General features: G+C 51.3%; 1 protein-coding gene across 6 annotated transcripts in view; it reads right to left on the minus strand.

Annotated features, from left to right (window-relative positions):
- WASF1 (WASP family member 1) overlaps positions 1 to 16,079 on the minus strand; it is a 77,684-nt gene that overhangs the window by 16,369 nt on the left and 45,236 nt on the right. For all 6 annotated transcript variants that reach the window (XM_081943307.1, XM_081943310.1, XM_081943306.1 and 3 more), the window contains exon 2: positions 15,672 to 15,830. In XM_081943307.1, the coding sequence (XP_081799433.1) occupies positions 15,672 to 15,804 (133 nt within the window). In that variant the 5' untranslated portion in view covers positions 15,805 to 15,830. The remainder of the gene's footprint in view (positions 1 to 15,671; positions 15,831 to 16,079) is intronic.

Consider the following 16,079-nt stretch of genomic DNA (forward strand, 5'->3'; position numbering starts at 1 on the left):
GAAGGTTTTTTTATATAGTACAACTAGACAACCCATGCTCCAATGGGTCATCCTTTCAGTGATATTCCCTTAACAATACAGAGAAACTTCTTTGGCACCAAAAGATATTATTTGGAAGATGTAGTTGAAATTTTTCAGAGTATAAGACACACCTTTTTTCCTCAAAAAACACGCTGAAAATATGGGTGCGTCTTATACACCGAATACAGCATTTTTGGCCTCCCGAAGCCCCGCCCCTTCACCAAAATGGCTGTGCATACCCTTATGGAGGCTTTCGGAGAGCTCTTGGGGGCTGGGGAGGGTAGAAATGAGCAAAAAAGGGTGGTTTTTGTCCCCCCTCAGCCCCCAGCAGCACTCTATAAGCCTCTATAAGGCTATGCATGCAATTTTTTTGACAAAAAACGGGCCCATTTTTGTGAAAAATGGGCTGTTTTTGGGAGGTTTGCAGAGTGCAAAAACTTTTTTTTTCCTTTTGGAAAGCTTTTTAACTGATTGATGAGAATTACATTGATCAAGTGCTGTGCCAGCAGAAACACCTACTTATCTACTGTATTTCTCTCTCTATTTCTCTCTCTCTATTCCTCTACCTACCTACCTACAGACTCCATCTCTCTCCCTATCTACTGTATTGGGGCCCTGGGAGGCAGTTGGGCCTGCTGATAGTATACCTGGCTCCCCGCCATACATCAGCGACCCTGCCTGAGCTCCTCGAGCTGATCTCATCGGTGGCGGTTGAGACCCCCAAACTTCTAGTGATGGGGGATTTTAACCTGCCGTCGGTGGGAGAAGCATCAGAGGGGGTTCGGGAGTTCATGGCTTCCATGATAGCCATGGACCTGACTCAAATGATTCAGGGCCCGACACACGAGGGAGGTCACACCTTGGACCTTGTTTTTGTCTCTCGCCAGTGGTTGAGTGATCTGGGAGGAGTGAATTTAACCATCACTCCTCTGTCATGGTCAGATCACTCACTCCTCCGACTTGACTTCCCTGGTGCTACCCCTCGCTGCGGGGAGGCGGAACCGGAAAACACTAGATGGTTCCGCCCCAGGCGCTTGATGGAACCAGACAGGTTCCAGACGGAGCTTGGGCCACCTCCTGCAGCCCTGACCCGCCCCCTGATCCACCCTGGCTCCTTGGTTTACCGAGGAGCTAAGGGTGATGAAGCGCCGCAAGAGATGCCTAGAGAGTCGTTGGAGATCCTCCCGATCCGAATTTGACCGAGCACAGGTACGAGCCCATTTAAGGACGTACCTAGTGGCACTGAGAACGGCCAAACGTCAATATTGTGCCGCTCTCATTGCATCCGCAGAGAACCGCCCTGCTGCCCTGTTTCGGGTGTCCCGCTCCCTTCTGTTTCAGAGGCCGCGGGAGGCCCCTCTACAGGGTAGGGCAGAGGAGTTTGGGAAATATCTGCAGGATAAAGTCGCTCAAATCCGGAAGGATTGGGTCCCCTTCAGTGGCCCAGTCGAGACGCCAGTGGCGAGTCTTGAGAAACCTTTTTGGGAGGAGTTTGACTTGGTTGTCATCGAGGATTTGGACAGATTGCGTGGACGACTGCGACCTACCACATGTTTACTGGACCCGTGTCCCTCCTGGCTTGTACTGGCATCCTGGGAGGTTACACGCGACTGGCTCCTGGGCCTAGTGAACGCTTCGTTGGGTGAGGGGTCTTTCCCGGCCGCCTTGAAAGAGGCGGTGGTGAGACCCTTGCTCAAGAAGCCTTCCCTGGACCCTACGGAGCTGGCCAATTATCGTCCTGTCTCCAACCTTCCCTTTTTGTAGAGATTTATTAATCCCGAGAGGTGGAGGAAGTGGAGACTTAGGGGGTTTTTAGTTAGTTGTTTTTAAAAAATTTGTAGGGGTGGGGGCTCAGGGGTTGTGGGGCGGGTGGGTCAGATCAGGAGCGATGTGAGAGCCGGGCCTCCAGGTGTGGTCGCGAGCAGAAGGAGCGGAAGGGAGGAGGAGGGGAAGGATATCATTCCTATACAGGGCTCTTTAATAAAAACGGTCGCAGGGAGGGGCAGATACGAGGACAGATTAAGAACTTACAGTCGGTTGGGAGACCGTGGTTGCTGGTTACACCAGGTCGCTTGTACCAACCCCCGCGTTCTAGGTGGTCAAGAGTTACAGACCCAAGGCCTGAGGCTGTTGTTATGCAATGCGAGGTCCGTTGTTAACAAGGCCCCCCTCATTCACAATCTAATTTTAGAGGGGGAGCCGGACCTCGCGGGAATAACGGAGACCTGGTTGGGCCACGAGGGAGGTCTTCCCCTCGTGGAAATGTGCCCACCAGGCTACCGAGCATTTCACCAGCCCCGGGCCCAGGGAAGGGGCGGTGGGGTGGCAGTAATTATTCGGGAGGACTTAGAGCCGAGGGAGTCTACTGTGCCACAGACGTCCGCATGTGAATCCCTTGTTGTGAAATGGGGCCCTGGGAGACAGTTGGGCCTGCTGATAGTATACCTGGCTCCTCGCTATACATCAGCGGCCCTGCCCGAACTCCTCGAGCTGATCGCATCGGTGACGGTTGAGACCCCCAAACTTTTAGTGATGGGGGATTTTAACCTGCCATCGATGGGAGAAGCATCAGAGGGGGTTCGGGAGTTCATGGCTTCCATGACAGCCATGGACCTGACTCAAATGATTCAGGGCCCGACACATGAGGGAGGACACACTCTGGACCTTGTTTTTGTCTCTGGCCAGTGGCTGAGTGATCTGGGAGGAGGGGACTTAACCATCACTCCCCTGTCATGGTCAGATCACTCACTCCTTCGTCTTGACTTCCCTGGTGCTACCTCCCGCTGTGGGGAGGCGGAACCGGAAAGTACCAGATGGTTCCGCCCCAGGCGCCTGATGGAACCTGATAGGTTCCAGACGGAGCTTGGGCCACCTACTGTAACCTTGACCCGCCCCCGGGTAGAGGACCTGGTGGTCGCGTGGAATAATGCGACTACCGGGGCCTTGAACCGGGTGGTGCCTTTGCGGCCTCTCCGGCGGCAATGATCCACCCTGGCCCCTTGGTTTACCGAGGAACTAAGGGTGATGAAATGCCGCAAGAGACGTCTAGAGAGTCGTTGGAGATCCTCTCGCTCCGAATTTGATCGAACACAGGCACGAGCCCATTTAAGGACGTACCTTGTGGCATTGAGAGTGGCCAAACGCCAATATTGTGCCACTCTCATTGCATCTGCGGAGAACCGCCCTGCCGCCCTGTTTCGGGTGTCCCGCTCCCTCTTGTTTCAGAGGCCGCGGGAGGCCCCTCTACAGGGCAGGGCAGAGGAATTTGGTAAATATCTGCAGGATAAAATCGCTCAAATCCGGAGGGATTGGGTCCCTGTCAGTGGTCCAATGGAGACGTCCATGGGGAGTCTTGAGGAATCGATCTGGGAGGAGTTTGACTTGGTTGCCATCGAGGATTTGGACAGAATGCGTGGACGACTGCGACCCACCACATGTTTATTGGACCCGTGCCCCTCCTGGCTTGTACTGGCATCCTGGGAGGTTACATGAGACTGGCTCCTGGGCCTAGTGAATGCTTCGTTGAGCGAGGGGTCTCTCCCGGCCGCCTTGAAAGAGGCAGTGGTGAGACTCTTGCTCAAGAAGCCTTCCCTGGACCCTTTGGAGCTGGCCAATTATCGTCCTGTCTCCAACCTTCCCTTTTTGGCGAAGGTTGTAGAGAGTGTGGTGGCCTACCAGTTTCCACGTCATCTGGAGGAAAATGATTATCTAGACCCGCGCCAGTCCGGCTTCCGCCCTGGTCACAGCACGGAGACGGCCTTGGTCGCGTTGGTGGATGATCTCTGGAGGGCCAGAGATAGAGGTTGTTCCTCTATCCTGGTCCTATTAGACCTCTCGGCGGCTTTTGATACCGACCATGGTATCCGGCTGCGCCGGCTGGAGGGGTTGGGGGTCCGGGGCACCGTTTTGCGGTGGTTCGGCTCCTACCTTTCTGGCCGGACGCAGCGTGTGTTGGCAGGAGAAGAGAGGTCGACCCTACGCCCCCTTACTTGTGGGGTGCCACAGGGGTCGGTCCTCTCGCCACTCCTGTTCAACACATATATGAAGCCGCTGGGTGAGATCATCCGTGGTTTCGGGGTGGGATACCACCTGTACGCTGATGATACTCAGCTGTACTTTTCCACCCCGAACCACCCCAACGAGGCCATCGAAGTGATGTCCCGGTGTGTGGAAGCCGTACGGATCTGGATGGATGACAACCGACTCAAGCTCAACCCCTCCAAGACGGAGTGGCTGTGGGTACCAGCTCCCCGGTTCAGCCAATTAACTCCATCATTGGCCATTGGGGGCATTCAACTTGCCCCCGTGGAGCGGGCGCGCAATTTGGGCGTCCTCCTGGATGCCCGGCTGTCCATGGATGACCATGTGACAGCCGTGGCAAGGGGGGCGTTCTACCAGGTTCGCCTGGTGCGCCAATTGCGCCCCCTACTGGACCGGGACGCCTTACGCACAGTCACTCATGCGCTGGTGACGTCTCGCTTGGACTACTGTAACGCTCTCTACATGGGGCTTCCCTTGAAATGCACCCGGAGGCTACAGTTGGTCCAGAACGCAGCCGCGCAGGTAATTATGGGGAGTACTAGGTACTCCCATGTGACACCGTTCCTGCGCGAGCTGCACTGGCTTCCTGTGGTCTATCGGGTGCGTTTCAAGGTTTTGATAACAATCTTTAAAGCGCTCCATGGCTCAGGACCTAGTTACTTGCAGGATCGTATTCTGCCCCATACATCCCTGCGACCAATCCGCTCGCACAGAGAGGGCCTCCTCCAGGTGCCGTCCACTAGACAGTGTCGGGGGGCGGCGCCTAGGAGTAGAGCCTTCTCTGTGGCGGGCCCAGCCCTGTGGAATGACCTCCCTCCGGATATTAGGAATACCTCTGACCTCCGCTCCTTTCGTATTAAGCTTAAGACCCACCTATTCCAAGTAGCTGGCCTGGCTCAACTTTGATCTAACCATATCGCTCCTGACGGGTTTTTAATTGGGTATTTTAATTATATTTAATTATTTAGGGGTTTTTTAATCACTGTATTCTAATTGTTTTTTATTCATCAGCCGACCTCCTCCTTGTGTATGTCTCGGTATATGTCTCTGTTATATGTTTGTTTTGTCCACATATTTATTTCATATGTTTCATTGTACGCCGCCCCGAGTCCTTCGGGAGAGGGTGCGGCTAAGAAATAAATATTTATTATTTATTTATTATAGTGTGGTGGCTTCTCAGTTTCCACGACATCTGGAGGAGAATGATTATCTAGACCCGCGCCAGTCCGGCTTTCGCCCTGGGCACAGCACAGAGACGGCCTTGGTCGCGTTGGTAGATGATCTCTGGAGGGCCAGAGATAGGGGCTGTTCCTCTATCCTGGTCCTATTAGACCTCTCGGCGGCTTTTGATACCATCGACCATGGTATCCTGTTGCACCGACTGGAGGGGTTGGGGGTCCGGGGCACCATTTTGCGGTGGTTCGGCTCCTACCTCTCTGGCCGGACGCAACGTGTGTTGGCAGGGGAGCAGAGGTCGACCCTATGCCCCCTGACTTGTGGGGTGCCACAGGAGTCGGTCCTCTCACCACTCCTGTTCAACAAATACATGAAGCCGCTGGGTGAGATCATCCGTGGTTTCGGGGTGGGATATCATCTGTACGCTGATGATACTCAGCTGTACATTTCCACCCCGAACCACCCCAACGAGGCCGTCGAAGTGATGTCCCGGTGTGTGGAAGCCGTACGGGTCTGGATGGATGACAACCGACTCAAGCTCAATCCCTCCAAGACGGAGTGGCTGTGGGTACCAGCTCCCCGGTTCAGCCAATTAACTCCATCATTGGCCATTGGGGGCATTCAACTTGCCCCCGTGGAGCGGGCGCGCAATTTGGGCGTCCTCCTGGATGCCCGGCTGTCCATGGATGACCATGTGACAGCCGTGGCAAGGGGGGCGTTCTACCAGGTTCGCCTGGTGCGCCAATTGCGCCCCCTACTGGACCGGGACGCCTTACGCACAGTCACTCATGCGCTGGTGACGTCTCGCTTGGACTACTGTAACGCTCTCTACATGGGGCTTCCCTTGAAATGCACCCGGAGGCTACAGTTGGTCCAGAACGCAGCCGCGCAGGTAATTATGGGGAGTACTAGGTACTCCCATGTGACACCGTTCCTGCGCGAGCTGCACTGGCTTCCTGTGGTCTATCGGGTGCGTTTCAAGGTTTTGATAACAATCTTTAAAGCGCTCCATGGCTCAGGACCTAGTTACTTGCAGGATCGTATTCTGCCCCATACATCCCTGCGACCAATCCGTTCGCACAGAGAGGGCCTCCTCCAGGTGCCGTCCACTAGACAGTGTCGGGGGGCGGCGCCTAGGAGTAGAGCCTTCTCTGTGGCGGGCCCAGCCCTGTGGAATGACCTCCCTCCGGATATTAGGAATACCTCTGACCTCCGCTCCTTTCGTATTAAGCTTAAGACCCACCTATTCCAAGTAGCTGGCCTGGCTCAACTTTGATCTAACCATATCGCTCCTGACGGGTTTTTAATTGGGTATTTTAATTATATTTAATTATTTAGGGGTTTTTTAATCACTGTATTCTAATTGTTTTTTATTCATCAGCCGACCTCCTCCTTGTGTATGTCTCGGTATATGTCTCTGTTATATGTTTGTTTTGTCCACATATTTATTTCATATGTTTCATTGTACGCCGCCCCGAGTCCTTCGGGAGAGGGTGCGGCTAAGAAATAAATATTTATTATTTATTTATTATAGTGTGGTGGCTTCTCAGTTTCCACGACATCTGGAGGAGAATGATTATCTAGACCCGCGCCAGTCCGGCTTTCGCCCTGGGCACAGCACAGAGACGGCCTTGGTCGCGTTGGTAGATGATCTCTGGAGGGCCAGAGATAGGGGCTGTTCCTCTATCCTGGTCCTATTAGACCTCTCGGCGGCTTTTGATACCATCGACCATGGTATCCTGTTGCACCGACTGGAGGGGTTGGGGGTCCGGGGCACCATTTTGCGGTGGTTCGGCTCCTACCTCTCTGGCCGGACGCAACGTGTGTTGGCAGGGGAGCAGAGGTCGACCCTATGCCCCCTGACTTGTGGGGTGCCACAGGAGTCGGTCCTCTCACCACTCCTGTTCAACAAATACATGAAGCCGCTGGGTGAGATCATCCGTGGTTTCGGGGTGGGATATCATCTGTACGCTGATGATACTCAGCTGTACATTTCCACCCCGAACCACCCCAACGAGGCCGTCGAAGTGATGTCCCGGTGTGTGGAAGCCGTACGGGTCTGGATGGATGACAACCGACTCAAGCTCATTCCCTCCAAGACGGAGTGGCTGTGGGTACCAGCTCCCCGGTTCAGCCAATTAACTCCATCATTGGCCATTGGGGGCATTCAACTTGCCCCCGTGGAGCGGGCGCGCAATTTGGGCGTCCTCCTGGATGCCCGGCTGTCCATGGATGACCATGTGACAGCCGTGGCAAGGGGGGCGTTCTACCAGGTTCGCCTGGTGCGCCAATTGCGCCTCCTACTGGACCGGGACGCCTTACGCACAGTCACTCATGCGCTGGTGACGTCTCGCTTGGACTACTGTAACGCTCTCTACATGGGGCTTCCCTTGAAATGCACCCGGAGGCTACAGTTGGTCCAGAACGCAGCCGCGCAGGTAATTATGGGGAGTACTAGGTACTCCCATGTGACACCGTTCCTGCGCGAGCTGCACTGGCTTCCTGTGGTCTATCGGGTGCGTTTCAAGGTTTTGATAACAATCTTTAAAGCGCTCCATGGCTCAGGACCTAGTTACTTGCAGGATCGTATTCTGCCCCATACATCCCTGCGACCAATCCGCTCGCACAGAGAGGGCCTCCTCCAGGTGCCGTCCACTAGACAGTGTCGGGGGGCGGCGCCTAGGAGTAGAGCCTTCTCTGTGGCGGGCCCAGCCCTGTGGAATGACCTCCCTCCGGATATTAGGAATACCTCTGACCTCCGCTCCTTTCGTATTAAGCTTAAGACCCACCTATTCCAAGTAGCTGGCCTGGCTCAACTTTGATCTAACCATATCGCTCCTGACGGGTTTTTAATTGGGTATTTTAATTATATTTAATTATTTAGGGGTTTTTTAATCACTGTATTCTAATTGTTTTTTATTCATCAGCCGACCTCCTCCTTGTGTATGTCTCGGTATATGTCTCTGTTATATGTTTGTTTTGTCCACATATTTATTTCATATGTTTCATTGTACGCCGCCCCGAGTCCTTCGGGAGAGGGTGCGGCTAAGAAATAAATATTTATTATTTATTTATTATAGTGTGGTGGCTTCTCAGTTTCCACGACATCTGGAGGAGAATGATTATCTAGACCCGCGCCAGTCCGGCTTTCGCCCTGGGCACAGCACAGAGACGGCCTTGGTCGCGTTGGTAGATGATCTCTGGAGGGCCAGAGATAGGGGCTGTTCCTCTATCCTGGTCCTATTAGACCTCTCGGCGGCTTTTGATACCATCGACCATGGTATCCTGTTGCACCGACTGGAGGGGTTGGGGGTCCGGGGCACCATTTTGCGGTGGTTCGGCTCCTACCTCTCTGGCCGGATGCAACGTGTGTTGGCAGGGGAGCAGAGGTCGACCCTATGCCCCCTGACTTGTGGGGTGCCACAGGAGTCGGTTCTCTCACCACTCCTGTTCAACACATACATGAAGCCGCTGGGTGAGATCATCCGTGGTTTCGGGGTGGGATATCATCTGTACGCTGATGATACTCAGCTGTACATTTCCACCCCGAACCACCCCAACGAGGCCGTCGAAGTGATGTCCCGGTGTGTGGAAGCCGTACGGGTCTGGATGGATGACAACCGACTCAGGCTCAACCCTTCCAAGACGGAGTGGCTGTGGGTTCCGGCTCCCCGGTTCAACCAGATAATTCCATCCCTGGCCATTGGGGGCATTCAACTCGCCCCCGTGGAGCGGGCGCGCAATTTGGGCATCCTCCTAGATGCCAGGCTGTCCATGGATGAACATGTGACAGCCGTGGCCAGGGGGGCGTTCCACCAGGTTCGCCTGGTGCGCCAATTGCGCCCCCTATTGGACCGGGACGCCCTACGCACAGTCACCCATGCGCTGGTGACATCTCGCCTGGACTACTGTAACGCTCTCTACATGGGGCTTCCCTTGAAATGCACTCGGAGACTGCAGTTGGTCCAGAATGCGGCCGCGCGGGTGATTATAGGGAGTACTAAGTACTCCCATGTGACACCTCTCCTGCGCGAGCTGCACTGGCTTCCTGTGGTCTATCGAGTGCGTTTCAAGGTCTTGATTACGATCTTTAAAGCGCTCCATGGCTCAGGACCTAGTTACCTGCGGGATCGTATTCTGCCCCATACATCCCTACGACCCATCCGCTCGCACAGAGAGGGACTTCTCCAGGTGCCGTCCACCAGACAGTGCCATGGGGCGGCGCCTAGGAGCAGAGCCTTCTCTGTGGCGGCCCCAGCCCTGTGGAATGACCTCCCCCCGGATATTAGGACCACTACTGACCTCCGCTCCTTCCGTGTCAAGCTCAAGACCCACCTTTTCCAAATAGCTGGCCTGGCTCAACCATAACTTCGTATCGCTCCTGATGGGTTTTTTAATTTAGTAATTTTATTTAAGGGGATTTTAAATTGTGTTTTTAACTGTCTTTCACTTATAAGTCAACTCTCCTCTGTACATATGTATATGTCTCTGTTCTTTTTGTATATATGTTTGTCTTATGTGTATTTTTATCCGTTTTGATTGTACGCCGCCCCGAGTCCTTCGGGAGAGGGTTGCGGCTAATCAAATAAAATTATTATTATTATTATTATTATTATTATTATTATTATTATTATTATTATTATTATTATTATTATTATTATTATTATTATTATTATTTCTCTATCTCTCTATCTCTCTCTATTTCTCCCTCTCTCTATCCCTTTACCTACCTACCTACCTACCTACCTACCTACCTACCTAACTACTCTCTCTCTCTCCCTATCTACTGTATTTCTATTTCTTTCTCTCTATCCCTCTACCTACCTACACACACACACTCTCCCTACCTACCTACTGTATTTATCTCTCTATTTCTCTCTATTCCTTTCTCTACCTACCTACCTAACTACTCTCTCTATCCCTATCTATTGTATTTCACACTCTCTATTTCTCTCTCTCTATGCCTCTACCTACCTACCTACCCTCCCTTTCTCTCTCTTTCTCTCTCTCTCTAGCCCTTTGCCTACCTACCTACCTACCTAACTACTCTCTCTCCCTCCCTCCCTACATTATTTCTCTCTCTTTCTCTCCCTCTCTATTCCTCTATCTACCTACCTACTTTTTAAAAAAATTGCCTCTTCAAAACCTTGGTGCATCTTATACTCCGGTGCGTCTTATACTCTGAAAAATATGGTATATTCTTCCTGAACTTGCTTGTAATAGCTTCATCATTGCTATCTAAATTTGGGTGTTTATTAGATAGAGGTTGCAAACTACCTATCCTGATCTTTCCCTTCATATAGCAAAAATTGGCAGTTTCTCCAAGAATAGAAATGCATGACAGAGATGGCAGATTTTGGCCATGGTATTGACATTAGCAGAAATATTACATTGTACAAGGCCAGCATTTTGCCTCACTCTTTCTCTGTTGAACAAAGATAGGATATATACATATGCATATTTGTGTGCCAGAAGGGGGGTGTAAGACAATACAAACATGTTTTTTGCCTAGACTCTGTGTGTTTCCTGTTTTAAAATAAACAGATTCAACCATATCTGAAAAAACTTACATTGACTAAAGATTATAATTGTAATTATTAGTCAGTTGCTAAGAATCTCTTCCTGGGAAGTTGTTTAAGCATGCATTATTTCCATTTTGAATTAACACTTAGTGAGATTAATTTACTACACTTATTACAGTCTCCTTCGTCTAGATTTGAAATTAAAAAGAGTGTTGGTCCCTACCTGAGACGCCTCTTCTCATAGGGTGAAGGTAGCATCCAGGCTGGGTTGACCTTCATCCACTCATTGCGAGGACTGAGCCTGACAGTTGTTGAAACCACGCCCCTGTCATTAGGCAAAGCCCACTTCCGATGAAGGATGTCAGACTCGATGCATCATCGCTTCCAGAAATCCAACACGTCAAGTTATAAGTGTCCAGTGTAGAGAAGTCCTGTAGAGATGTCTAAAGCAAAGTCAGTCACAAAAGCCTTATGTACTAAAACCGCAATGAGAAGAAGCCCAACAAGAAGTCTTGAAAGGAACCAGTCCTGTCTTGGGAGGGGCTGGATGCTACCTCCACCCTATGAGAAGAGGCGTCTCAGGTAAGGACCAACACTCTTTCTCCATAGTGGTGGAGGTGAACACTCAAGGCTCAGAGGAGAGCCCAAAGGGCAACGCCGTATATTCGAAATGATGACCAAGGTAGGAAAAACATAAATACTGCCTATGCTGGGGCAAGATGGGAATGTGGAGGTATACCTCTGTTTAATCCATTGATGTTAAAAAATCTCTGTGTCTTAACGCTACCCAAAATAGACTGTAAGGAATGCATCTTGAAACGTTTATAACGAATAAACTTGTTTAATTTTTTAAGATCAAGGATGGCTCTCCAGCCCCCTTGGGCATGACAAAAAGTATAGAATAAAATCCTTGGCTGTGTTAGTCCGCCGGCACCATCTGAATTGCCTGTATATCCAAGAGATGTTGAATTGCCTCTTGCATGAGATGTTATCAGGTTGGGTTGTTTGATAATGGGCAGGCCCTGAAGAGCCTGGGGGGGTTGGAGATAAACTCAAGGGCAAGCCCTGAACGAACGGTAGATCTAACCCAAGCATCGGAAGTGGTCTTATCCCATTGATTGGCGAAAAAGGCCAATCTACCTCCGATGGGATAACTAGCTGCCGGCAAATTAGGACTGATGGTAAAAACATCCTCCGCTGCTGCGAAAGGGATACTTGGTGGATTTGCCCCCCTGGTAATGGTCTGATTGACCCCTCTGCCTGGAGAAATATCCCCCCTGCTGCCTATGCCCCTGGGTGCCGTAGTCCGCCCCCCGAAAAGACAAACCATAATCCTGGTTCTGAAAGGATGACCCCCCCATCATGGCCATGAAAGGAAGACCGCCTGGGGTATGGAGCAGAGCGGGAAAACCCCTTCTAGGGCGCTGTAGGTAGGACCTTTCTCTTGTCCTTGTTCTCGATGAGATATGGGTCCAAGGCGTCCCCAAAGAGAGATTTGCCGTTGAAGGGGGCCGAAGCCAAACGCCATTTGTGGCGCACATCCTCCTGCCATTGGCAGAGCCATAACAGCCTGCGGGAAGCCACAGAAGATGCCATGGCACGGGAGGCAAATCTGGCTGATGTAAGGGTAGCATCAGATGTGAACTGCACCGTCGCCACCAGCTTGGCGATATCTTGATGGATGCGCAGGTCTGCGATTGGGATACGTTGTTGCAGGTCCTGTAGTCAGAGAAGACAGGAGCAGGTGAAAAAAGAGGCAGTAGTTGAGGCCCGGACTGCTCATGCCGCTGCCTGGTGGCCACGCTGCAAAGTGAGGTCCGCTTTCTTGTCCTCTGGTTTTAGGACATCTTCTGGGGGGCCTGGCATATTGGCAAGTGTAGAGGGCAGTGACTGAAGCATCAATTGATGGGATTGACATGAACTGGGCCAAGTCGTTGGCCACATTAAAAAACTTTTCGTCAGAGGCCGATGGAGTTGGGCCGCAGGTGGGCGCTTCCCAATGACATTGGACCAGGTTAATGAAAATCTTAGGTGTCGGTATTGTTTCTGATGGAGTCTCCTGCTCAGAAAAAAGGGTGTCAGCCGAGACAGTAGTAGGTCGAGGAGTAGCCGGTGTTGGCTGAGAATCGAAATTTGAGGCCATCCTGGCCTTAAATAGCAGTGATGGGAACAGGGTTGGAGGAAAAAGGCCAGAAAATGACTTCTGGTCCGGCTCCCTGCCCTCATCTTCTGACATTTCAGCTTCTTTGATTTCTCCCTCCTCAGAATCAGAAGAGTCAGCTGATGCCTCCTCATTCAGTGCCGAGATACCCGCTGTAGGCAAAGTTGCTGGGGGTACCATAGGTCAGTCAGAAACTGGTACTTGTGTTGCTTGCTTTTGGGATTGAGTATCCCTCTGCTGCAATCCAGCTGCAATGCCCTGGGAAATTGCAGTTGCAATGATGTCCTGGAAATTTACCATGTATAGGGGATTTGGTTGATTAATGCCTGATAAGGCAGATGGCCCAGTTGAAGTAGATGGCATAATGTCCATCCTTTGCAAATTGGGAGGCGCAATGTGAGTTGCAGGAGGTGCAGAGGAATTGATCTCCTGCGCTGGCCCCCAAATGCCAGAGACATCAATGGGAAAAAGAGGGTTAAGGGAAGCCTCCCTGCCCTGCCTGTCCCCAGGAGAGACCTGCAAAGCCAGCTGCATTTGAGCAAGCTGTGGGGTATCAGTAGAATGCAAGGAAAGAGCCGCCTTAGATGCAGCCTTTTTGTGAATACGCTCCAAGGCTTTCTCCTTCCGTTTCTCATAATGAGAAGCCGGTTTACCAGACTTTTTAGACTTGCTATCCCTGGCTGAAGGCTTTATAGTCTTCTTTTGCCCCTTTGCATTGCCAGAAGAATTAGAAGTTGAAGGTCTGAGGGGGGGGCATTGGGAGCCTCCCTGCCCTTCCACCAATTGAGGGCTCTGACCAGGGGTGGTATTATTAGTGTCCCACGGTTTGACAGAACTGGCGGTCGCCATTTTGAATTGGAAGGAAAAGGCGTGGCAATACAAAAATGGTGCTGCATGTTTTTTTTTCAACCGTTTGGGACTGCTGACAGACAAAGCGACTCATTGAAGGACGTGCTGCTCCACACAGTGAAATTTGCGCCTTGAAGACTCAGGTCGCTCCGCGGTAGCCTAAAGGCTCTCAGCAGTAGATCAAATAGTTAAAGCTACTGCGGTTTGCCACTCAACTGCAAGCAGGAGCGGCGGAGCGTTTCCCCAAGCCCGGCTGCTGATTAAAGCGTGCAGGGCAGGCAAAGGGTCCGGGCGCAATCAGAAGAATCAGATGGCGAAGCCAGAGAAACGCGGCAGATTTTCAAAACGGTGAACTTTGCAGCCTCCAGAGCTATTCAAGCCGTGCTTATGTTTCAAGTCAGCAAAAGACCAATTTTAAACAGCTGCCGCCTTCCAAAGCCTTTATGCCCCAAAGGGGCTTACAGGCACATACCCACAAGGCTCCTGCTCCTAAAAGGGGCTTAAGCCATCCAGGATCGCTCCCAGCATGATGTTATCCCTTCATGCAATGTACTCACAAAGCCAATATCTCAATTTTTCTTTTCAGTCAAGAACAAAGTGATGATGCATCAGTCCTCATTGAGGGACTGAGTCGGAACTGGGCTTTGCCTAGCGACAGGGGCATGGTTTCAACAACTGTCAGGCTCAGTCCTCGCAATGAGTGGATGAAGGTCAACCCAGCCTGGATGCTACCTCCATCACTATGGAGAACTACTTTATTTTTCTGATGGGTGGAATATGATGGAGGAAATATTCTAGGAGAATTTATTAATTATGGACCTATTATACACACACACACACACACACACACACGCATCTCTCTCTCACACACACACATATACACACACATGTGTATGTATACACATATGTACCGTGTTTCCCCGAAAATACAACCTGTCCCGAAACTAAACCCATGCCACATTTTTCGCGTGGGCAAAAATATAAGCCCACCCCCGAAAATAAACCCCCCCTCCGGCCAGGCAGAGCACCGCTCACTGACCTAGCGTTATTCCGAAAGCGCCAAGTCGCAGGAGCCGGGGGGTGGGAGCGCTCACGTTGCTTGCTGCCTTCGGGATACCGCTAGGTTGGGGAGTGGTGTTCTGCCTGGCCGAAGGGGAGAGTTGCCGGGCGGCTGCTCCCTTGTGAACTGGCTCCCGAAGAGCCGGGCACAGCCTCAGCGGCGAAGCAGCCATGAGGTAACCATGCTCACGAGCAGCCGCCCGGCAAATCCCCTCTCCAGCTGGAAAGAGCGCCATTCACTGACCTAGGGGGTAATCCCTAAGGTGCCAAGCCATGTGGCGCTCTGCCCGCCCTCCAGCTCCCGCGGCTTTGCACATTCGGGATACCCCCTAGGTCAGTGCATGGAGCTCTGCCCGGCTGGAGAAGTGGGTTGCGCGAGCGCCTGTTCCGCCCGCAGCTTCACCAAGCACTTGCGCAGCTCTCCCAGGCCACCGCCGCTGGCTGCTGCTGCCCGCCACCGCCCGCCGCCGCCCCATTCCGCTCCGCGCATAACTTCCAAATCCAAAACTCGGGGCCGAGTGTTCTAGCATCGGCCGCTCTAGGAGTGCTCTCTATGGTGGGCTGGCTGCCGGAGCCAGTTCACAAGGGAGCAGCCCCCCGGCAGCCTCAAAACAATAAGCCCTCCCTGATAATAAACCCAAGGGCATATTTCGTGGGGCAAAAGAAAATAAGCCCCTGGCGTATTTTCGGGGAAACACGGTATATGTATACATATGAGAACATATTTTTTTTAAAATTAAAAATGAACATGATGAAATAGGATTCAGGGTAAAGCCACGCAGATTTGGCCATATGAATTTTACCTTTAAAATAAATTAATTCTTAATACATGAAATACTTACTTAGACTGCTTAATTGTCTTATTATATTTGCCAAGGAAATATTAGTAACACATTCCAGTTCATTCTTGATGCCTCGTGGCAGAGCTGTGTGGCAAAGATATCTAGGGTCTATGTTTCTTTTTACCAGAGGCATTCTGAAATATCAAGCAGCTACCAGTCCTGTGAAGAAACAGAAGAGCAAATTAAAATATAATTTAATGTTGCTTATTTCCAAATAAGATATACAAAGGATGACAAACATTTGAATATACAATTAGGGCACCTTTGAAAAGCAGGTTGACAGATGCAAAATAGGACAGAAGTCTTGCATTTTCCATACTTATTTGGAAATTTTGGTTAGTACTTATATGATTTCCTCATAGAATTATAGAAACTATAAAAATCTTGTATTGTTTTGCACTGAGCCTC

Source organism: Natrix helvetica, assembly GCF_964273705.1.
Source record: "Natrix helvetica genome assembly, chromosome: 2".
Taxonomy (NCBI): domain Eukaryota; kingdom Metazoa; phylum Chordata; class Lepidosauria; order Squamata; family Natricidae; genus Natrix; species Natrix helvetica.